At 36.1% G+C, this 25712-nt stretch overlaps 1 protein-coding gene across 1 annotated transcript in view; it reads right to left on the bottom strand.

The window, feature by feature from the left end:
• PARK2 (parkin RBR E3 ubiquitin protein ligase) overlaps positions 1-25712 on the bottom strand; it is a 626120-nt gene that overhangs the window by 353739 nt on the left and 246669 nt on the right. Inside the window, exon 6 of the mRNA XM_010584524.1 lies at positions 22981-23096. Within this exon, the coding sequence (XP_010582826.1) occupies positions 22981-23096 (116 nt within the window). The remainder of the gene's footprint in view (positions 1-22980; positions 23097-25712) is intronic.

Raw genomic sequence — 25712 nt, 5'->3', positions numbered from 1 at the left:
TGCATTTATAAAATATTTAATGAAATATATTTTTTTTAAATGAAAAAATGAAATAAAGACTGTCACTGGTATCAAAAATGTCCTCTTACACATTCTTGACAGATCTAATGTAAAGCCCTCTTTCTCTTTTTCCTCCCCTTTTCCTTTTTCTTTTGATCTAAAAAAAAAATAATATTAAAATTCTTTGCAGAATCTAATAAACATAGCAGGGAGGAGAGGGACAAGGGAAAAAAGGACTTCAAAGGGTATTCTCCTGGTTTGCTTAGGAGCTTAATACAATCTTATGAATCCTGTGGAAAAGGAAGAAATAACGTATTCTTACATTTGGACAAGAATAAACGAACCAAAAAAGGAAAGGAACACGAACACAGAGTAACAGTATCCTATTTCTTGATCAGCAACTAGAATCTGGAGGAATGCTCACTTTTCTGTAACACATTTCGAAATGCCAAAAATATTGCCCACCATGCTGAGAAAGATATTAATTTACATAAGAAATACTTTTAACATGTTTTAATACTAGTGTTACTACTTTAAACCTTAGATAAATGTTATCTGAATTGCAAATACGTATAATGTATTTTCTAGAAAACAGAAAGCTCTGATATGGTATGAAAAAAAAAAAAAATCTCCCTGAAAACAAGGGGTCATTACAAGGCATCAGGATAAACAGCAAAGTGAAAGATAAAGCATGTATAATGCCTATTTTTGTGTGCATACAGATTAGCACAGATTATGAGGAAAAATAACACATGGCAGAGGAAAGAGCTCTCTCCAGTGATACTCTGATTCATACGACTCCAGACATTACCAGGAACAACTGTCTTATTCTCCCCCCGCCCCAAATCTGAATAGATCACTATTAGATCTACTTCCTGTGATGAAAACCATTATAAATCCCACCTCACGCAGAAAAATATTCCGTGAATACTTTTTGGATGTGAGGATATAATTCAGAAAAATGTAGACAGATTAGACTGGATGAGTCTAGGCCCTAACTGAGCAAAGCACATACATCTGCATTTAAATCCTGTTGATTCTGATGGGATTATTCAGATACAGTAAACTAAACACAGGTTTAACTGCTTACTGATCTGAGGCTGTGATTGAGGTCTAAATGTTTTGCAGAACCTCCAACAACCATAGAGACACTATCAGCATAATAAGGACACCTCTATAGAAATATTTTATTCCCTGCTCTTACAAGTAGCACTATACATTGTATTAAATGAAGGACTTCAGAGAAAATAAAATGATTTTGCAGTAGATTCAATTTCTGTTCTTTTTCCTAGGACAGGGAAATGCACTACAACCAGAGCAGAAGTTGCCCAGCAGCCCATGAAGCAATCACCTCTCATAGGTGCACAGCACTTCTAACACGCTAAACTAATTTCTGTGTTTTCTCCCCGTTCTTTCTAGCTCCAGGGACACTGGAATATCTTACCTTTGACAGACAAAAAACCTACAAAAATGTCTGAGTTTTTGGTACTTGGGCTTTTTAACGACGAGGAATACAAAAGCGGGGATGGGGGGTATGATGCTCCATTTAACGCTTCCTGTACCTTGGCACATTATGGTGTCAAGACCAGCTACTATTCAACTTTGCCTTCTGTTCTCATTTTGTCACTTACACAAAAACTCTTTCAATGTCCTCTGCTATTCTAATGATTTCTTAAAATAATAGCTTACTTCCCTGTTTGTGTAATACGAATTTGACTTTAAAGACACAAAAATTGGCAGCAAGATTGAGAGGAATGTGTAGAATGCTTTAAATCGTTATTTTAAATTGCTCGGATTTCTAGAAGGTGGTGTTTCATTAACCAAAACATAACTCAAATACAAAAGCAGAGAGTTAGAAAGTCAAAGGTACAATAATTTACAAGCCTCTAAATAATGGAAGTTAATTTTGGAACAAGATTTTCACAGCTTGCCAATGTCACTAAATAACAATAAATGTCCTACTTCTTGCATGTAGCAAATGGTGCATTTTCAAACAATACTCCTTATTGTGTGAAAGAAAACAGGTCTTAAATCCAAAATAAGGTACACTGATAAAATAGCTATTCTTCTGATAGTTTAGCTAATTGAATATAGCTATCTGGATGCTATTAATGTCTTAAATAACTTTCTTTGAACCTATGCCCCAAAATGTTTTTAAATAAGTACAGATATTTTAACATGATTGAATGAAAATTACTCCTTTTTTTACAGTCTCACCCTTTTTCTTCTGTGGCTAGACAGTGAAAGTCCTAAAAAGAGAGTCTTTAAGCGAGACTCTTTTGAGAGTTTCTTGAAAGTATGAGCTATGAGTGAGAATCTGCAGTACAAAGGATGGGATAATGTATTAGAAAACAATGATGGAACTGTACAACAAAGCAGATAGTAGAACAAGCCCTGTCCATAGATTTCCCTTTACTAAGATTTGCACTATCAAACTACTTGAGGGCAATTTGAATATATATATTTCTATGCCTAAATAATACACAGGTAGTTGATGCAATTTATAGAAAACCACCTAAAATCCAGAGATGACAAATTCCCACCAACTTCCCACAAAAATTACAAGCATACACTACTTAAAAAGCACTAAGCAGGTGGACCAGTCTGCATCTGTGGGCTCCCCAGGATGTCTATAGACACAGAAATCCATATTTGGCTACTTTGTATAATACAATTCTGTGTACCTTAACAGAATAAAGCGTATACACAAACCCACAAACCTATGCAGCTGATCATAGTTGTCTTGAAATTTTTTTACTACTTCTACTGTGTGTTCATGAAATAAATGAAATACATTTAATAACATTTCTCGATACCAAAAAAAATAAAAAAATCCTAAAGCATATTTATCAAACTGAATATAGCTTGCATAATAGAGCTATGTGACATGAGTTTAGCAATATTAAATTCATACTTTCCTTATTATACATTTAAAATAATGTACTTAAATCTTCTCATTCAACTTTCCCCTTCAAAATAGGGTAAAGAAAAGAACAGCAGACACTAATAGTAATTCAGTTATGAGTCCTCTCTCTTAGATCATTAAAACTTTCTTGGCCAGACTTTCTAATATGACTTCATTTCTGAATGCTTCATTCTTCATGAAGGAATGGTCCGATCACACTGCAGATGTGCAATGAATAGCATGGAGATCACAGATCTACCAAAGTATACAACAGTCCACCTGCTGACTTGTTGGACCCTGGTACAGACTTTTGTACTGACTAATAATTTATTCAAAAGTCTATTGAATATTTCAAAGTTCGCTCAGAGCTTTTTATGAACGCTACTTAGCAACAACTGAAAACATCAGTGTTATCAACATTCTTCATGTACTGAACTCAAAACATAGCACTGTACCAGCTACCAGGAAGACAGCTAACTCTATCCCAGCTGAAATCAGGACAGAGGCCTACCCACAAAAAAAAAAAAAAAAAAAATCAGGGCTTATACTAACATCTAGAAAATATGAAAAAATCTGCATTGATTCTGAGGATTTAAACAAGCTTCACCATTAAAAGTGAAATACTCCTTCTGAAAGCACTGAATATAATTTTGTGATGTTCCTCAGTACCATGGCCTCATGTGTCAGCTTTTTGTCCATTTGGCTAAAGGGAAATACAGGACAATGTTTTGGGGGTTTACTGTAGCTCTAGCAACATACACATACATATATACACACACATGTATATAGTGTGTATATATATACATACACAACATAGATCTGTACATATATACACAAGCTGTAAATGCATCATATATACATCTATGTGTTTACATATGTATATCTATATTGTGCATGTTTATATATCACAACTTATTTACAGTATTATGCAACGACTGTGGGTATTCCACACTGAAAGATGTTAGCATTCTGCTATTCCTGACAATGATGATACAAAGATAACCACCCTCTTCCAAGGAGTTCAGGGATCTAACCCAGAACCTATGCTGTCTTCCCTCTACTGTATTTCTTATTCATTAAACTTGACATCTCTTTTACTGCTTTTGTAAAGAAAAGAAAAATCTTAAATTTGTCCCTATTCTTTTTCATCTTTAGCCTTGGTAGCTTTTTATCTTTTAACATTTTGAGTTATTTATGGTGTATTGTACATTTCTGAAATGCTGACCATGGTACACTAGAGCTGGGAGTAAGCGAGATGAACATGAACATGTAGATTTCTCAGTTTTTTCCCCCAGAGCCTGTGATTGTCTCTATCCACACTCAATAAAAATTTGCCTTAGGGGATTTTGAGAGTACCATGCTCTCTGACCTTAGCCACTAATTCTGCCATGTTGTTAGAGTACGCTTCACAGCTTTTGCCAGTATTCCATGTCCTCAACCAGGACAGACTGAAAAGTCATGATGCTCTTCAGATAAACATTCCTCTCTTTCCTTTGCTACAGTGTACACCTTGCCTTATACCATATTTCTATAGCACACACAGGCTCTGAACTACGCTTAAGAAATTTTAGGAGCATAAGAGAAACAACAAAGAAGCAATGGCCAATGGGTGCAGAGCACATTACGTCAGCAGGCATCATGAACGCTGACTTACCAGATGTACACAGCAGCACTGAGCATCCATTCGGTAATCAGCAAACGGTCAGATCAAATGAAGGTGGGACAACCAGTAATGCCCATAAACTTTTGTATGCAGAAATCTACTGGCGGAATATAACTCTCCAACAAAAATAAATTAGCGAAAGCACACTCAGAAACTGTGCAGCCTCATAATCAGGTGGTGTTTCATTTCTAAAAGGTTTGACTCTAGAGGATTAATTCAACATATAAAGGGAAAATTATAAATTTTTTTGATACATCCACAAAATCAACATATCATTTGCTACCAGTATTTTGAGTCATTGGCCAAAGATAAGGAATATTTAGAAAACATTAAGAAAAAATAGCTAGACATTTGGGGCAGTAATAGCCGAGCAATTGGGCTTACAGAAAGGAAGAGGGAGAGAAGATTGCAGTAAGCAAAGCACAAGATGATGAAAGAGTGAGTAAAGACTTTTAATGTGGAGACTGAAAATTACAGTAGTATGACAGGAGAAAAAAAAACAAAAACAACAAAACAAAACAAGAGAAGGCTCTCCAAATGTCCTAGAGAAAAGGTACTTTAAGAGTTATGCACTAGGAACAGCTGGAAGAGAGATTCTGGTATTGTGATGGTTTCAAGAATTACCAGACCTCGATTAAATTCAAGACAAACCAGGACATTATGGTAATTTTAAGACTGCAAACAGGTGCCAGAAACACTGTATTAGACACTTGTGAGGAATTACTTGATCTATTTGCCAGCACACAAAGGGTTTCTCTTTCTAGGGACAATAATAGTATTTTTTTAAGAAACAGAAGAGTAAAGGACAGTCATCTCCCTTACTGAGAACTGACTGCTTAGCTTAGTAGCTAGATTTCCAATTGCTTGCCATGTAAAATAGGTGTTAGCAAAGAGAATAAATTAACCACAAGATCTACACCAGGAATTATAACCCACTTGTGAACTAATTTATCAGGTTAATTCAGCCAAGGGTTAAAACAAACAAACACACAAAAAAACCCCAACAAGAAAACCTACAACAGGCCTCCTCCCCCCCCCCCCCCAGTTTTCATTGTGGGATAAACTACTGCCATTTAAAAAAACCACCACTCTACAGGGTAGCAGCCCAACTGGGGAATTATTTGTCTGGAAGTCCATTGCTTTCAGGGTGGGATTCACATAACCAAACTTTAGCAAACAATTTTATAGTATGCCATGAAATAGTTAACTGTGGCTTGTTAGATGAGGGGGGTGCAGTGGGTACTGTGTACCATGACTTCCATTAGGCTTTCAACACTGTCTCCCAAAAGATCCTCATATAGAAGCTGATGAAGTACAGGCAGGACAGGCAGGCAGTTAAATGGACTGAAAAGCAGCTGAATAGCCAGGCTCAGGGGGTGGTGATCAGTGGCATGAAGTCTAGTTGAAGGCCAGTGACTAGCAGTGTACCCCAAGGGGCAATACTGGGTCCAGTCTTGTTCAACGTCTTCATTAATGATCTGGATGATGGGGCAGAGCATACCCTCAGCAGGTTTGGTGACACAAAGCTGGAGGAGTGGCTGATAGACCAGAGAGTCGTGCTGCAATCCTAAGGGACCTCAACAGGCTGGAAAAATGCCCTGATGTGAACCTCTTGAAGTTCAACAAGGGGAGATACAAAGTCCTGCACCTGGGGAAAAAAAATCCCAGGCACCAGGATGTGACGGGGCTGATCAGCTGGAAAGCTGCTTTGCAGAAAAGGAGCTGGGGGTTGTGGGGCACACCAAGTTGAACACAAGCATGCAATGTGCCTTTGTGATACTGTGGGGGAGACCAAGCACCAGCAAAGGTTACCAGAGAGGTTTTGAAATCTCCATCCTTGGAGATATTCCAAAGCTGTCTGGAAATGGTCCAAGCAACCTGCTCTAGGTGATCCTGCTTGAGCAGGGGGGCTGGACCAGATGACCTCCAGAGGTGCCTTCCAACCTCAACCAATCAGCAATTTCGTGATTCTGTCAAACACAGGTACATCCAGGAAAGTTCAGCCCATGTCAAAGATGATACCAGCGGCTCAAAATGTTAAGATGATTCAAGTTGTTAGATGAATGTCACTACTTCGATTCCATATATCCAAAATTTACTTTTTTTTTTTTTTTAAATTCAATATAGAAACCATGTTTTTCTGGTTTTATTATGAGATATTTTAGCAACAAATAGAGCACTCTAACCCCTTTGCTCTCTATAAATACTTTCTGGATTGCCACTAATGACAATCAATTTACTTGTGTACTTAAAAATCATTAAAGTTACAAAATAATAATTTTATTTAAATGAAACATTGGAAGGAAGACCGTAAAACATAACATAAAAATTTCAGTGTTATGAAGGTCATGTTATTGAATACTGGTTCTGCGGCAAGTTTTTTTGAACACAAACACTCTTGCAAACTGAAGACACTGCTTTTGACATAGCCATAATGGAATATCTAAATTCAGAAACAAGAAATGAATTATTCTGCCCCTGACCAAGGAACTCCTTGAGGCCTTTCAGAGGACAGTAGCAGCAGGTCACATATTTTGTTGCTTATGTAGGCCAACCCGAACATCTCATACTGGGAGAAAGCCTATTAAAGTGTTGCCTGGCTTATGTATAAGCAGCATATCGACTGGAAAAAAATTCCTGTGCTTGTATCACCAAGCAGGCACACTGCAGTCTTGATTTTCTTCTCATTTGCAGCTGTGAAAAAAGCCAGGCTTTTGCAGTATTCTGATTTTCATCAAAAGCGATACAAATGATGCCTAGAATATTTCCTGAGATTTTTTTTTTTTATTAGATGCAGCATCCAAAAGTTATTGCATTAAAATGGAAGAAATGCCAATGAGTTGAACGTAGAGTGTTTTTTCCTTTTAGTATTCTGTACTCAGAGCACTCTGCATGCTTTTCACAAACGCTATTTAGTTTTCAAGTTTAGTTAATCTTAACTCTCCTTAACTTTTCATCTTCTTACTGTGCCAAAGTTTATGACTTTGTAAAACCAATAAAACAAACCAAAATATCTGAGCAGCTGAAGAAGATACTAAGCATACCAGACATAGAGCACTTTGTCTTTAAAACACAAAAGAGGGGTTGTAATAGGATAATTCATAAAATCTGTAGCACAGAAATTAAATAAAGAGAAAAGTACTACAGATTGCCGTAAGCCAGAATCACCTAATAGTATTAAAGAGAAAGGAATGACCATTACAGTCTATGAGATACTCTAAGTACCCCTCAAGGGCCTGTACATGCTTCACTTGCTTTATGTGAAGCCTTGTGTCCTTTAGAGTACAATCTTGTTAATCAGTTCTCAAGGTCACAGCTGAATGAGAGAGCACCAGGCTGTGCATCTGTAGAAGATACTTATTTCTGGAAAAAATTATAGTTCTATTTATGTGAAAATGATATGCAGTTATGCAGTACATAAGTCCAAACCTGCAAACACTTATCCCTGTTGACATCATAAAAAAATCCTAAACCCACAAAATTCTTTGCAGAACCAAAGTCTAAAGTGTCAAATGCAAATTGCCCAAGGCGCCTGCACACCAATCACAGGGTCTCCATCTGACAGGACAAAATGCTGAAGGTGAGAGGAAGTGGACCCACCATGATAATGTGTCATTCCCATTGAAATTGGGTAACTATAGGATAGGCAGGATGGGATGAAGAACAGTAGTAGAATTAGCTTTGCTCTCCTCTTCCTCCCTTATGTTGCCCAGTGCAGCTTCCTCTTCCATTAAAGGAGGAGTTGGGAGAAGAAAGAGAGACTGGCCAAGAGGGCACAGCAGGGAGCAAACTGCAGCTCCAAGCAGTCGTTCCATTTCTCCACTGATCCCAGGACAGCACAGCTTATACAGCGTCTTTGAAGAGACTTACATTTTGCTATGTGAACCATAACAAATTATTAAGTATCAATATGTGGCCAGACAATACTAAAATTAGATTTCTGAAAGTAAAGTTCCAATAAGACAATATAGGCATTTTAAAAATTGTGGAATAACTATAACCCAATTAAAAAGTGGACAAAATACCCTATCCAAGAAAAAAACCCAAACCAAACAAACCAAAAAAAACCCCAAAAACCAACAACAAAAAAATCCAAACAGCTTTCCTGGCTTTGTTTGAAGAAATTTGCCAGCCAAAGAAATAAAATAAAGCAAGCAGCTAGAATAAAAATGGATCACACAGTTAAGCTGCTAAAGAAAGAAGGGGAGAGAGTAACCCTAATCTGACCCTACTCAAGGATCAGTTGTCTCCCAAGAGCGATTCAAATGAGGAAATCTTACTGATGGAAAGGAGCTTTAAATGGCTGTTAATACCATCCCGACCTGTAATGCCTAACAATGATAATGGAATATTCCACTGGAGGGCGATTTAGGGGAGAACGAGTTCAAAGGTTTCAGCAGACTCAAAAAAGAGATAAAAGGTTCTGATGCAAGATGGTCACCGCCAGTGACCGAGGCATAAGAAGGTCATTGGTTCTTCCTGAGAAGCAGCTTAACCACCCTGCCATTCACATCTGTAGGACCTGGTAGGGACCAGTTTATCCAGGTGCACTCTCATGACCATTCTTCACTAGCCATGGAGACCACAAGTACCTAGAGTCAGAATGCTTACTCGAAACTTCCTCTACCCCAAAGGACCATTATACTTACCTTTGAAAGATGGTGAAAAAAATTAAGCTTTTAAGAAAAATCAGTTTGATTTAATACCTACTGCAGTATTTTTATTTCCTTTTAAACAGGATTATTTTAGCAGATACACATACAAAACTATGCCTCCACAGAACTATAACAACTATTTTGGCTGAAATTATAGATATATTTGAAGTGCAAGACAGAAATAGAAAACTTGAAAAGTCAATGATGGAGGTCTTTAAAATGCTTTTTGTCTCTCCTTACTTTGGTATTTTACTTTAAACACAAGCTTAAACTACAAATGCACTGAACCAAATAAATTACTTTCTGAAGCTGTTTTATCTTTATGTAACCAGACTGAACCATACTGCAGCTTCACTTTCACCACATGCTTCCTGATCAGGACATGGTCTGATTCCTTTTGAGGCATATATACCAAAACTGAATAAATATAACTTCTTTTGTCAGAAAATCCAATGCAAGTCAGCCAGTTTGGAGGCTCTGTAGGGAGCAAAGGTATAGTCTTGCTCACGAGTATAGTTCAAGATTGACATCAGCATTGTCAATCCGTTTGCACGAACAGGTTGGCCAGATTCACAGAGGTAACATCTCTGAGCACAGTCAGCTTTGCTGTACAGTGTATCTCGAGAGGCTGGTCCTGGGTTTCTTGGCAGCTGTTTGTATGATACTGGCTTTAGCGATCACAGAGAATGTACCTTACGGGAAGAGGTTTGACTGTTCTTTTGTTACTGCGAACAAAACAAGAAGAAAGAGGAACTGAATTTGCAATTTGAAAAATGCAAATGGCGTTTGCATGCCAAAAAAGCACTGTCTCTGGTTCCTACTTTTACCAGAAATATGGGCGGATTTGTCTCCTGTGCAAAATGAAATAAGAATAGTGTAATTACTGGGGAGGAAAAATGTTTAAAAATGTAATGCACTTCAAGTAACTAAAGTTTGCTTATAGAGAAGAAAGACAAAGGAAGAAACAAGTACATATACATATGTATATATATACATAAATGTTTATATATGTATAAATATGTTATTATATATAAATACATATGAAGAAATTAATCAAAGCTCCGTTTTGCTTAATAAACATGTAGGAGTACATATGCTTAAAGTGACACAGAACTGAAACTGACTCAGAGGAGGGTTTTTTTAAATGGTTATACCTGTAGAAAAACTCTGGGGAGGCTCTGAAATCTTTGCACAAAGAAGCTAACTCAAGTATTCAGCAGAGTAGGCATCATTTTTCTGTTATCTTGCTATCTAGCTATGCACGCTTTCTCTACTATTTTAATCAGTATTCACTAATACTGAAATCTTCTATTAGCATTTCCAACCACAGTCACAGCTGATCTCTGGAGATCAACTGTAAGACAGGTCTTCTCCACAAGAGAAAGTTATACCAGTGTAATTGGAGAAATAATATTAAAAAAAACACTGAACAGCTTTTGTTGGACAACTGTACTAGTTTTCATCCTGCTTACTGCATTCAGTGTACGCCCATAAGGAATTACTTTAAAATAAACTAAAATAAACATCTCAAGTGAAAATAAAAGACTTAGCATAGGAGTTTGTACCAATATAAAAATGTGTTTTAATTGTTGCCATTTGTCTTGTAGTATTCTTACGTTGACTTGCCAGAGCAATATCACTACCATTTACGAACTTGTACTGGGAAAATGATCATTCCCTTAATGGTCTCCATTTTCATCAGTCTTCAGATGTCTGCAGGCAGCTTCCTTAACATGTCACAGACACTGACTGAACTTAAGAAAACTCCTATGATTTATTTCTTGTCATTTTCAAACCACATTGCAAATCAGCATCTTTTTGCACCAAGTTCATAACAGTTACTTCTAAACAATTTTAACTTGACTCTGCCTATGTTTCAAGTTCTACCAGGGGACTGAATTTATTTTCGTTATCCTTGCCTGACTTGCCATGGATTAAGGAAAATTTAGTTGTGTTGATGTCTTAGTTGATAATGAACTTAGCCCGTCACATCACAATTCACACTAAAATGTTTACTGTCATTTATCATTATACAACAATGATACCATTATTACAATCATTTAGTATTTCAACATTGCTAAGTTTTACACCAAACATGTATTTAAGTTTATTAAATGAAGTTTTATGCAAGCATATTTATTTGGAAGAAAAAGGAATTTCTCTGCAGAAGATCCAAGAACTAACTCTACTCGTTTCTCTTATAGAAGAAAATAAAGACTAGACTCCTTGTGAGACTGGCTTCAGAAATTGTCTCATCTTCAGAGTCAACCTTTAACAACATCCAAAAAACAAGGGAGAGGAAGAGGAAGAAAGAGGTATGAATGATCATGAGCTGCTAACAACAACAAAATAATTTCCAGCTAACAAATTCCATTAAAGTTCCACCAATTGCTTTTGAATGATTACAAGACTGTAATGCTCTGAGAGCTTTGCATGCTCAGTTGTTTACAACTGTCGATAGAAAATGTGTGAACTATTTTCCTCACACTGATGTCAACTCAGTACAGTGCTATGCCCGTTTATTCTACACCATGGTTTATAGAGAAATAGAACAATAAGTGTGCCCTTTTATTATACATATATAAATGAACATGTTTCTTGAACATATTTCGCAATCCCTCCTTGCTTTCCCAGACAAAATTTTGTACCCATATGCCCCTGAAATTGATACAGATCAAAAATATTTTTCTAGAGTTTGGGATTAGTACCTTGCCTGAGACATCTATTGAAAGCAATATGTACAAACACGCCATTAAATTTCATACATGTTATTTTCCTAAAATGTTTATATGAATTAGGCGTTTATGATATCTGATAAAAGTCCCTACTGAGCTATTATACTGAGGAATTGAATGGCTATTAAAGACATTACCTAGGACAACAGTTACTGTTCCATATTAGATCATTAAGTGACTCTATGAAGTGTCAAGCAATATTTAATAAAGTTGCCTACATATTATGACAGGTTCTCTGTCTTATGTATAGCCCTTCATGTGTTTGATTTCAGAAATTACCTCCTGGTACTTTTGCCTGATACAGCTGTTTTCAATTTTAGCCAAGTTTCTACAAATGAAAATTTTTCTGCCATGTACATATTTAGGTTTTAGCTGCCGGGCTGCTTCATTCTTTCTCTAATATTTTCACTTTTGTTTCTCTATGCTGTAAATGCCAACTGTATCTTCCACAAACACACTTTTTTTCCTTTCCAAGTTTTGCTAAATTACAATAATAAGAGTTTGACAATACTGCTATAGCAGATGTCAATGATCTTGCTATGATTTTATGACTCAAAAATAACCTAGAAAAAAAATGAACCATAGTGGAAAGCAAATGTTCATGTTACTTTTTTCTCTATAGAGCTTTATGAAGCCAAATATTCTATATTTATTTTTCTGTGTATCTAAAGCTAGTTACATACATTCTTGTAGATTTTATTCAAGACATAGCAGCCTAAAAGGATTATTCAATTATCAATGCAAATGCTAACAAATTACTAACTCCATGACTTTGTCAGAAATAGATTTAATAGCTCTGTTTCTTCCACATTAAACAATTGTCTTACAAAGCCATCTTTCAAAAACTAGGCTTTAATGGACTTAGTGTTCATCTTTTTTTCAATGCCCTTTATAGGAGTGTTTAGAAATTTACTTATTTTTGACTTCTGCTTCAATAACAGCCTACACTTTCTACATCCTTTTCAGTTCACTGAGTTGTCTGTATCTTCTCCATTTCTTTTGTCCTAGTGGAATGCACTTCTTTCCTAAACAACAATTAATGACAACAGACTAAAAATTAACTTCTCAAAACTAAACTCAATTAAATAGATACTCGTTAGTAGCAACTAAAATAATTTCTGTTCTACATATATTCTTTCTCTCTAGGACACTGAAAATAAGGAATGAAACAAAAAGGAGAGTTGGATAAAACTGAAATTGGGAAAATTAAATTGAGGAGATGTACTGTATCTCATATGAAGTTAGAAATGCACATTACATAAATCAATTCACAATAGAAGGAAAATTCAGTTGTGACTTTCAAATACTCCTAGCAGTGGGTGTTTCAAAACACTTAAACATATCAAAAGTCATATATACCCATACGCACAAACATATGTATGAGTTTAAAAAAACAGCAGCGAGTCAAGACACTCCCTTCTGCGACTCCTTCCTACCTTTGATAAGTTCTGTCAGTTAAGCAGAAAATGAATGCAATTTTCTGTCTTTACTACTTCTGCTGATGTTCAGTTATTGAGGACAGAGTAGTTCTGCCCCAAAGTAGCTGGAGGGTGGCTGTGAAGGGGTCATGGCTGGGAAAGTTGGAAAGGTGTAACAGTAAGTACACTCCTTGTTTGATACCGTGGACTGTCTCTCAGGGATGTGCTAGATTTCAAATCTGCCTCAGTACAGTAGAAACAATATATAACTGTGAGTAAAACAGGAAGCAGAGCAACATTCTTCACAAAATCAGCTGCTTAGAGAAATTAATATATATACAAGTTTAAAAGTCATGTTTTTTTCATACATGCTGTTGATCCATATGTGTACATATACATTTTTGTGTATGTATACACAACTAAAATACAATGCTTTATCTGAACTATATTTGGAAACGAGTTTCACACAATAAAGACATTTTATTTCTCTATACTTAACTTTGTTTCCGAAGAACTTTTATGTCTCCCATCTTCCATCAATGATTCATTAATGACACATTGAATGTTAGTTACTAAATGTCAATTCATTAAAAACATTAAAGCGGTGACATTTTTTTTTTTTTAAAGGGCAGACTTCTCATTGTTGCACTTGGTTTGTAAAATTTTCTTCAGCTGTCACCTATTCACATTCAATTCCTTATTGTTGCTTATTTTTAAAATATTATAAAAGAAAGTTGGAGACAGTAAAAGGCAATGGTCCAAAAGATCTCAGCTTACTGAACAGCAAGATTAGCTGACTGGCCAGCTGCTCCAGCAGACAGCAACAGCTGAAGTCCCTCCACAAAACCTTCCAATAATACTTCGGTTGAGATCTGAAAGGAACATCTCTCTGCAATTTGTTTACCGTGTTCCTTCAGACCTCAGGTCTCTGCTGAGATTATTAGGCTTGCTAATTAGTATCACCTGTGATGCTGAGTCTTTGAAATATGGAAGTCTTCCCAAAGACAACTGGATTGTGACCTCCAATAACATTTCTTATAGGTCACTATACTGCTATCAGCTGGTGATAATATTCAGCTATTACTAACCTTGCCTGGAGCAAAACCAACCAGAGATGAGAATTCTTTGCCTTCCGTGTTAAGGAATTTATTTTACAAAGAAAGAAAAGAAAGTCACAAACACCTGAGCCTGCAAACATCTATGACAGAAAAGGCATACTGTGGGCTTGCAAGTTTCAAAAACCTCTCTTTGAACAACATTGCACAAGCATCTGCTACTCTGCTTTTCTTAGACATTCCAAATGAATTCTTTTATATTTAAACTTACAGCACTTGCACAAAAAATATATTCATTAGCTAACATTTTTCACTGATTGCTCATATGAAAGCAGTCAGATTCTTAGGCTTCCTCAAAATATTTTGGAAGTGAGGTCCACCAAATTTTGCACGTGGTGTACTTGGATACCTGACACATTTCAGTTTTGAAACTATTAATTCATCCAAATACATTTAAATATTAAGTCTTTGTGTCTTGCAACATGCATTAAAATACAGAAGTGAAGAAATCTGCAAAAACAGCTCACTGCATTAATTGTGCCTTAAATAAGAATGGGAGAGAAGGTACAAGATCTAATGTAAAGCCTACTGATAATAGTCTGCAATCTGCAGGCTTCAGGTGAAACTTCAAATGAAAAATGAAATTGATATGTATTGCATCCCATAGGAAGCTGGAGATGCACATTACTGAAATAAATTCAAACTAGAAATAAAATTCACTTGTGACTACCTTGAAAATACTTAGCAGTGGGTGTTTCAGAAACATGTAAACATACTACAAGTCATATATATCTGTATTCACAAATACATGGATAAGTGTAAAAAAATCAGCAGGCAGTCAAGACATACCCTTCCATTTGTCCTTCCTGTCAAATGTACACATATACCAAGCAAACAAAGGATTAAGGTAGAAAAACTTCTGCACCATAAAGAAGGGAAAGTAGGCAGGTTTTGTTCTCCCAGATGGAGAGAAAAGAAGTTCATGCTTTATGTTTAGCAAAGGAGATGAATGAGGTTGCATAAAATCCTCCTCACTTGCCCCCTACCAGCAAAGGACACATACAATATGACAGTACAATAGCTTCGCCAATCTATTAATTTCTTCACAAATCTGTAGATGCTGGAAGCTGTCTCACTGAGATGCAGTTGCAGTGCAGATCTTAATAGAGGCAAATCAGTAAGAAGTGCAATGCTGTCCCATCATCGCCATAGGGGGCTGCTCTATACTAGTGGTTACAATTCAACGGAAAGGTTAAGGCAACTGAATTCCATGCACAAGGCACATCTTCCAGAAGCCCACGGTACAAGTGTTTGAGTCTAAAACCCACAGAGTGCACCACTAAAGAAATGAAGGTCACTTACTGGCATTATTAGATTTTGTTCCCATTTCAAAATACCAGCAAAAGTGCCAACAAAATGTTTTCTTTGCACAGTTTTGTTTGTATCAGAACTCAGATATTACAGTTGTAACAATCAGTATTCTACAGGCTTACCTTATTGGGGAAAAGAAAAAAAAGCTCTAAACTAATTTGTAACAGTCCTTAGTTTGATATTTGATTAATTTCTTACTTTAAATAAGTGATTCTTAAGAAATCCCATTAATTCTAGGAGCATTAGGAGAGAAAGCAGTAGACATTGTCCGTGATGGTCATAGTACTTAGACAAAGTAGATTTAATTCTTAATGTAATCTTTTCCCATTCTCTTTGAACTAGTCAAGGTATGTAAAGACAACAGAATGTAACAGGCAGAGATTGGTAGCAGAGATTGCATTATCAACACAGGTCACAGAGAGGGAAAACGTACTTTATATTTAGATGAGCTAACTGTAGATTAACTTGTTTGGGTTATAATGGCCCAAGGGATAATTTTAGAAACCTATACCCTAGAAGCAAAGAGAAATAGCAATTATAAATCTAGAATAAGGTGCTGTTTACTCTTCTGAAAAACATCACATGGGTAGTGTCTTTTAATGGACACAGTCCACATTTTGATCTCGGAAGGGAACAGAAGGTCTCTGGTAAAACTCTCTTCAAATAACAGCAAAATTGACCTGAATCAAATTTGTAGGACAGCTTCTTCACTTTGAAAATATTTACAGTTCAGATATGGATCCTTATCAGAAGCTGAATGCTGCAAATTGTCCCTTCAGCTGCAACATTTGCTTCAACACATGAAACTGAAGATTCTGGAATCATTTGTATTTTAAAGGGTTTTGAATACCATGGCAGACCTGCTACCTCATATAATTTTTGCCATAATCACTGCTATATTACTCCTCTGATATTCTTTTTTTCTTTAAATCCAGACTGCATCAATACCAGGTATTTAGAGAAAGAAAGAAAGGTAAGGCAAATTATTTCAGATGTTTCTAAGCAATCTTTTAAACTGTAATAGAATAAATATTTTACTTCAAAGCAATGTACAATGTTAATGTGCAATATAGGACAGCATGTAATGGTCAGTAAGGAACTTGGCACACTGTCTATATCAACAACAATGTCATAAAGATCAAACCCCAAAATATTACATTACAAAAATACTAAACCCCATAATAACCTGGGGGAGTTGGTCTTCCTTTGGCAGGTAAAATCCACAACTGAAAATCATTCACATATATATTATTGAGAAGCAAATTAATATATCCCTTACCAATTTGGAAATACTACCCCATAAAAATGAAGCTCGTGACTCTTAGTCCTGACTCTACAGTAACGGAAATGAGTGAGCAGGAGTGACAGGGAGATGGCACACACTGCTGCTGGAGGGAAAAATTTTGTAAGTTATACTTTTTCTTCAGAAAAAAAAATAGACTGAAAAAAAAAAAAAAAAAGATGGCTGATTAAGAGCTAGTGAGAGGTTTTGGAGGCTCAAAGTAGTCCCACCAGAACCAGATTAACACACAGTTATCCCTAACGACATGCAGAGTCATTCATTCTTTATTGACTGAAGGAGAAGAGAGATGTCTACTGAATTTCTAACAGGACTTCCTATAGTACATTCACTTTGAGTTTTTCTCTCCAAGTACTGACCTTCTCCAATACTCTCCTGCCCATGGAGTCTAATGTGATCACAGTCTGAATTGATTTGGCTGAAAAGAATATGACAAAGACCTTACATCGCAGTTATCCTTGAAGAACATCCAGCATGTGCACTTCTAACTCTCACCACTAGCAAACTGAAGCTCTCACTTAAAACTCTAGTCCAAATAGCAGAAAAACATATTACAAGATTCCATTGTCTAAACAAAATAAAACTTTTTTTGTCCAAGATTATGAAGTAGGTATTTATTTGATAAACACAATGCCAAATCTCATTCTGGAGAAATCTTTCTACCTATTTAGTGACAGCAAGCCCTATATATCTTTTACACTTATCTGTATTTGTTGGAAGCTAAAAATAACGGTGCCTTTAGGAATTGTACCCTGCCTAGTTTGTGAAAGATGATGTGAGACACTTCTGTTCTGCACATTTTATTTTTACACTGCTTAACGCTGCTGTTATTCCTGAGCCTGATTTATGGGTACCCTGGGGTACTCCTAACCCCTTTTGATGTTATTTCTACTAGAAACAGTTGACAAAAGCAGATCTCCCCTTGAGGATTGCACAGTTTTAGTATTTGTGTCAACTTTCAGCCATTTGCTCAACCTATTAAGAGCCTCTTCAAAGACATAAAATAGCAAACCATCACCTTGAATGCTACAGAAAAATATAAATGCATAAAGGCTGCCAATTCACACTAACTCTGCTGTAGATAAGCAGAATACATTGGAAGGCATTACACTATATGGAATACTGCCTATGGATTTAGCATAACCCTACAAGGGTATTTGGCTCTGAAGTATTTCACTCTGTTGGTCAGAGCTGCATGAAAATATTCATATCAAATATAAACCCAAGGCAAACAGAAAGTGTGCCTAATGTAAACCTGAGAATAAAAATCAGCAATAGGCTTAAGCATTACTTCCGCTTTGTATTTTTTCTATATACCATAGAGTACACTACTGCTTTAAATAAGATTTTTATGAGCTCTGTAAACCTTGCTAAAACCATACATATGCCATGCCAAGAATCTTGGAACTTAACTGCTCCGCCTGCGGTGGACTAACTGTCCACGATAAATGGATGGAAACAACTAGAGAAATGGTATATCTTGCCATGAACAATAATATTTAAGAAATGTGTAAATAGTACCTGGTTGTCACCTTTTCCTGTTTAATTTTTTTCAGCAAAAAGGAAGAAAAATGTATTTTGATGAAGACACAGATTTTTTATTTTACTGTAGTGAACCTAATAAAAAGTAATATTTTATGTACCAAATACAGTTATTCCTCTTTTCCACCTGAATGCTACAGAATGATGAAAGTAGGTTTCACAAAATACTACAAACTGCAGTGCCCTGGATGCTACTTTTCAATTGCATAGGAGTATTAGAAAGTAATCACCAGCGCAAATACATATAGTCACTGAATGTTTAACTAAAGCAAAAAGGTTATGGGTATTTGTGTAATTTCTTTGAGTTATATATAAATATTCCAAGAATGCTAGGTTGGAGAAAAAAATTAGAAACTCAAAAAACCGAGCAGGGATTTCATAAGTAGCCCAAAAATTTACAATGACCTTTGTGCAACACTGATAAATGATTTCAGTGTCCGATATCTAGCTCTTTGCAAAATGCACTTATCTTTGACCATCCTTGCAATTGGAAAAAAAGAAAATCAGAAATAGAAACTAAAATAATTTCTTTCACAGCTTTTATTGGAAAATTATTTTGTTCACCTAAAGATACATGTGAAATTATATTTTAACAACTCACAAGACTGGCCATCCAAAAAATAAAATAGAATAAAGTCATCTTGGTACCTACTTCAGTTCTTGGTATCACCTACAAATGTTTAACACTACACAAAAATGCATAATAAATTTCTATGGCTTTAAAAATCAAACTTCAGAAAGATAATCAGCATTTAATGTATGGATACATTCTCAAAACTTTAGAGTTATCACAGAAATGTGTATCAATATTTTTACATGATGAGACAGAACAATTTTCTTCCATTTTAGTTCCTCTAACATTGCCTAGAGAAGGGGTTTTTAGATGATTTTTTTCTTCTTATTTGTTTTCTTCTGGGTTGTTTTTTGCTTTTTTGGTTTTTTTTTTTCTTTTTAAAGAGAGAGGAATGCTTAACGAAAATACAGTAAGTTGTCAGGAATAGACAACTTTTACTGCAGTCTAGAAATACTTATTTCTTGAGAACCCAGTGAACACAGGTCCTGGAGACAGATACCATTTATCCCATGAAGCTCAGTTGTTAGTTTAACAATTTTACCCCTTCATTGTACTTCATGGTGTTTGGTGACGTCTTCTGACGTTTCCTGAGCCCTACACAGGGAATACTAGGACATGAATAACACTTTTCCATGCCATCTTACCACTAGGATAAAAAGTATACTTTCATTGCAGATCTAGTTTCAGCAATGAGTCTTTGTGTTTCAGCTTCAAGTTTATCCCAAGCTGGCTGTGATGAAGAGCCAGGCTACCTATCACAGTACTGCGTAGGATACCTGTCAGTTGTTGCAATTTGGCTTGGGATCAGGGACCAGCCATCGGCCCTCTTTCATTTAGCAGAACAGACATATACTAGGCCTCTGCACTGCAGTAAGCCAAATCATTCCTCTTGCCCAGTGAATTGTTGGAAGCAACAGGAGAACTAGCCACTTTTAAGTAGGTTAGTCTGTACCCTCCCTGCAAAATGCTGAGGTACCGAGTTGAGAGAGACTGATATTTGGCCTTTAACCTGTATGTAGGAGCCAGTTCTGTAAATACACCACAGACCACGCTGCCAAAAACAGCTCTTTCCAGAAGACACACCATATGAATCAGTACAGAGTTCAAGCATCCATTGCAACTTCTCTCTTTTGACCAACAACTATCACTTTGCAATTCTCTCTGGTATACATTTTCACGTAAGGAATGGTGTGCTACCTGCACTGAGGCAGAGTCAAGGTACAATAGTTTCATGTTAGTTAACCATGAAAGAGAGGAGGAACTGAAATAATATTGCCTGCTTCCCACTGATTTCATCTGTTGCAGTTCCACAGGCCAGTAACAAAGGACCTGCTCATGGGTGGGAGAAGATTAGGATTTGTGCAGGAAAAGAGAGGTCACCCACAAAATCTTACGAAGGATACAGTAAGGCAGAAGAGAATATCCTCTTCATCATTTCACTGCATCACTTGAGAAATGAGAGAGGAAATCTACACCTACAGCTCTAGGAAGTATGATAAGTCAAATTCTGGCTACATAAACTTATTAGTGCATTTACAACTTTAAAACTGCAAGAAGGCTGGAGTACTCTCATGCTCACTCTTGGGATAACTGATTTCACTGCCTCCTGCCAAAAAATTAATTCCATGGCCTACAAGACATACTGGGTCAGAAGTATTCCCCTGACTTTTGGGAGATTGAAGGGGATACAACTGCTCTGTAGGCTGTTTTTGTAGTATCTGCCATCTAATCCTCATCTCATGCCACAGGGTTTAGAGATCTTGCTATGATCAAATAAAATCTGTCAGCCATTCAGAAAACTAAACTGAACTTTCATTATCTAAAAAGCATCTCTATGCTCCATAACAGAAGACAAACCTATTTATGAACAACTGAATCTGCTATGCAAAATGAAGAGAAGAATGAAAGACTTATTATGTGTATGAGTAACTTCAAAGAACCTGTTGTCCCCATCATGGATGGATAACTAGGAATTGCTAGTGCCTTGTCAGACGCTCAGGCACCCAAATCCTACTCTGTTTCTTAGGGTACTTGGTCAGAACTCCTACAAACTTTTAGAAATAAAATACTTTAAGATCAATTAACAGCATCTCAGAAGGGGTCCTGTAAGCTGGAAAGAATCTGAACAGCATGAGGCCAAAAGGAAGATGTGTCTTCCTTCCCTATTTAGTGCATAAATCCAATAAGCTTATTCATAAATAAATTTTCCCAGATTGTGTGTTGAGATAAAAATCGACTGAAACTTAGGTCTCCAATAGTTATTTGATGCCTTAATTTAAATTAATGAGAATTGATATGCTTTTGTGACATGTCAATAAATAATCCCACTAAACTTTACTAGTACAGTTTAGGAAGCCAATAGTTCCAGGAACAGTTCAGCTAAGCAAATCCAGAAAATTATGTTTTACCTCTTTCTTTCCTTTGGGACTTTGCCACAAAACAGAGTAAAAAAATCACAACTTCACGAATATAGGTGAATAGCTCTGTACTGAATATATCAATTCAGGAAAATGTCAACATATCCATCTCAAATTTGACAGAAATAATTATAATGAGTTCTCAAGCCTAAGTAAGCATATTTATGGCTGATATTCCTCCCTCTTTTTCTTGGGAAAAGGAGAAAGCTGGGCTCAGAATGGAAACTTCATATTATCCTTAATTACAGAGAGGTTAATACTGCTGCATACCTAAGCACTGGGGACAAGCTATCTAAGTAATTCAGCATGTACTGTCTGCAAAGGAGCCTCTGAAAGAGACACATGGCAATGCTGTAAATGCTGTGTACATGGGAAGTGATGGACACCATACTCTTCAATGCACAATTATCTTTTAATCTCTAACTAAGACTAATTTTCTTGAGCCAAATACTGTCAGCAACCAATCACCTGCTATCAATGCAGTAGCACACAAGCACAACATAATATAATCATACTAGCTCTGGGATAGAATCAGAACAACCTACTATTTTCAATAGGAAGCTTAATTCCAGGAATCCAGCTTTTCTTCCCCCAAAAGATATCTCCTAAAAGTTTCATTCACACTTCATGCTATCCTTTACAATTTTTCTAAATTCATTCTTCTATTGCCAAATGCAGACCAATCAACAGCAATACTTCAAGTGTATAACACGGTGTTATTAGTTTTGAGGTTCCACCTCAAAACATCTCTTAACCACTAGATAAATGTGTTTCAGGTAATTCTTCACAACAATGGTAGCTGCCCTTCTCAGGCAATTGCTTTTTAATCCATGCATTTGCAAGTAACAGTATTCTTGAATGTATGTGCCCAAATACCATACGGTAAGATGGATTACAGTATTTAAAACTGCAATAAACAAGAACAGGAGAACAGATGCATCATAACAAATTCTACTTTGATTTATAAAACAAACACCAAAAAGTTCCTTTCTGCAGGAACAGTTTGTCCCCCTCAAAATTGGGTTTTCTTCCACTGGCTTTTAAATGCAGATTAGCAGCAAAGACCTACACACTTATGCCATTATCTTGAGCACTTGACATTGTAGTTAGAACTTAAGCAGTCAGATTTGCACCTGTAACTCAACTAAGGTACAAAAACATAAATTGTAATCATATCAGCAAAACAAAGAACACACCTAAAAATGTGGCCCATTTTCCACCATGATACCGGGGAAAAAAAAGTGTTTAAAAAGGAACACCAGCAGAGGAAAAAAAGCTCTTTGAAAGTGATAAGTACTCTGAAGCACTGAGACCGTGCATCTCTGACGCTTTTTGTTGTACTTACCTAATATCTGTGCATGTTATACATGTGATACAGCGACTGTTTGTTGTAACGAGGTTCAAAGCCACAGATGTTTCACTGTCAGTCGTTGGGTGTGCTCCACATTTAAAGTAAAACTCCTGAAATATTGAAGGACAGATAAAGAGAAGATTACATACCTGCCGCTCATGTCCTCCCTTTATCTTAGCCTAACTGACATTTGAGACAACAGACAAATCACCACTGCCAACAGAAAAGGAGGACAATCATTAGGAAAGGTTTCCAAGGAATCCCTTGCAAAAATACCAGTCCAGTTGCGTATTTTGTTCAGTCATTTCCCTAGCAAAGAAGATATCTACCTGTGTACTAATTTGATATCTGTGTGATACATTCTGTGATTTTCTGGATTTACAGAAAAAAATTACTTCATCCAAGTATAGTCACCAAAGGCAGAATACTAAGCATTGTCACTATGCATTAATATTTCCACTTTTTTTTTTTGTTACAGAAGTTACCATTTTCTGAACCCCAGAACACAGAATTTTAGCTCTGAATTAGTAAAGTCTGACATTGCTTTCATGATGCTGGAAATCTATATGATACAATTTTACCATCATATTAGAGGGAAGCTCTCAAGTCTCTTGAGACACATATTGCATTTGCAATTGTATATTATATTGTTTGAATTAAGTTGCTTTAGTCCATACCGCTCTATGTAGCCTCTTAGACTGCTTCATTAGCATAACAGTTTTTGCACAACTGTGTGCTTTGTTCTCTTCTCTATTGCACCCCAGGGAAAACCATACCAATCATGCTGTGCTTTGATAAGAATTTGTTATAAGAGATTGTTTTAAATGTCCAAATCACTCTATGCCTATGTAAATAAAAGCAGTCTAAAGACATGCGCTTTGCAATAGGAGCCACAGATTACAGTATGCACTTTCTTTGTTCCTATGAGACCTTTTTTCCAGTATCAAATTGTGGAGGTTTGCAATGAAAACACTAAGACTAGTATAAATGGAAGTGTGAATTGGAAGGTAAGGGTATAAAAGCATCAGAAGAAATGACAAGAAGGAGGCATAAAAGAATGACAGGTGTTGATGTCATCAAGATATTAAGATGACAGATGATTCTCAAGACACCCAGACTGAGGGGAAAAAAAAACCCCTAAAAAAAAATTTTAAAAGAAAGAAAAAAGAATAAACTGCAGCAAGAGAAAAAGACTCATAGACAGTGAATAAATCAGCAGCATTTCCTAGTGACTCACAGAGATGGGACAGGATAAAGGAAAAAAAAATTACAGTTACTGTCAACTTCTCTACAGTGCAAAAGTCACATGCAAAACCCAGCAGTAAGAACAACCCAAAAGCCGTGAGAAAGACTTGCTAGGTGGCATTTCCTAGTATCACCCCAAGTTCCTAGCTAGACTATCTGGACATGTATTTTAGTGCTTGTTAGTATGCAAGACAATGTATGTTAGAATGCAAGACAATGAGTGTGGCTGAATGAAAACAATTTTGTTTAATATAAAATCACCTTCCCCTCTATACAGCCTTGCACATTGATTTACTACAATACTGTAGTAAAATCAGACCAGAAAAAGCTCTTTCTCACTGCCTTGAACCTTGCAGTAGGGAGTTCTTCATCTGTGAAACAGCTGTCAATTACTGTTTTTTCTCAGTGGTGATCATTTAGATATATTGTGTATTTCTACATGTGACAAATACAGTACTATGAAGTAATACCTTTAAGGTGGAATCTGGTAACTGGGATATAAGAAGTAGTAATACAACCTTCCTCCTAGGTTAGTCAATCCTGCCTCTCAGAGAAGCACTGATATATGCAATAGATTCAACATAAATAACATATTCGAACTCCACTATAAGTTAAGGACTCATTGTCTGAAGCGTGTGTTAGTAGCAGTTTAAGAGAACTAAGGGTTAAGAGTATATTTTAAAGGCAAGTCTATTTTTAAAATCAAGTAATTGTTCACAAAACTTTTGAAGTAGTCACCTGTACATATTTACATAGAGCTAACATTTTTAATAACTAAATCATCTTTCTTTCCTGTTTCATAACATCAGAAAGTAGTCCCAAGCAAGAAAATATGCTTAAAGTCATCCTTAGACAAGACTTTAGACTTCCCATGTTTTTCTCTCTTGTTCAAGACACAGTTACACACACAGCTTTTAAATATCAGCTCAACTTGAAGCATTTCAGCAGTTGACAATGAGTTAATGGAACTACACATTCATCTAGAATACATGAAAACCTTATACAATCTTTAACTTTAATTTATTTTCAACCTTTAAAAATGTATCCATTAATCTTTGTATTATTTGCTAATGGGTTTTGGAGCTTGGGTTTTCTCTGCCCTTTAATTTGATTTTACTTTTGTTTGAATTAAATGGTAAGAAGGATTTATTTCAACGCAGGAGAAGTCTTGAAAATATCTCCTTGCTTCAGTACACCTTCTGCACACAACTAAGAGAATATTGACGACTCACAATTCCAGAACAGATAAACTATGGGCAAGGAAACATACAAAAGAAAAATAATTTTTTATGAAGTTACTTACCCACTACAATAAAATTTTCTTTGGGTGACAAGCAAAAAGAAAGAGAGTAATAAAGGAAGTAAGCTCTAAAACACTTGAAATAGCTTTAGACTTTTTTTTTTCCTAAAGACCATTTGTTTGATGATTCTAATTGCTTTTGATTATATCTCACAATGGCTGTAAGTTTCTTGTCATGAAA

This window comes from Haliaeetus leucocephalus, unplaced genomic scaffold (genome assembly GCF_000737465.1).
Source record: "Haliaeetus leucocephalus isolate CR32 unplaced genomic scaffold, Haliaeetus_leucocephalus-4.0 Scaffold992, whole genome shotgun sequence".
NCBI lineage: Eukaryota > Metazoa > Chordata > Aves > Accipitriformes > Accipitridae > Haliaeetus > Haliaeetus leucocephalus.
This window is presented reverse-complemented; position numbering and strand designations above follow the sequence as displayed.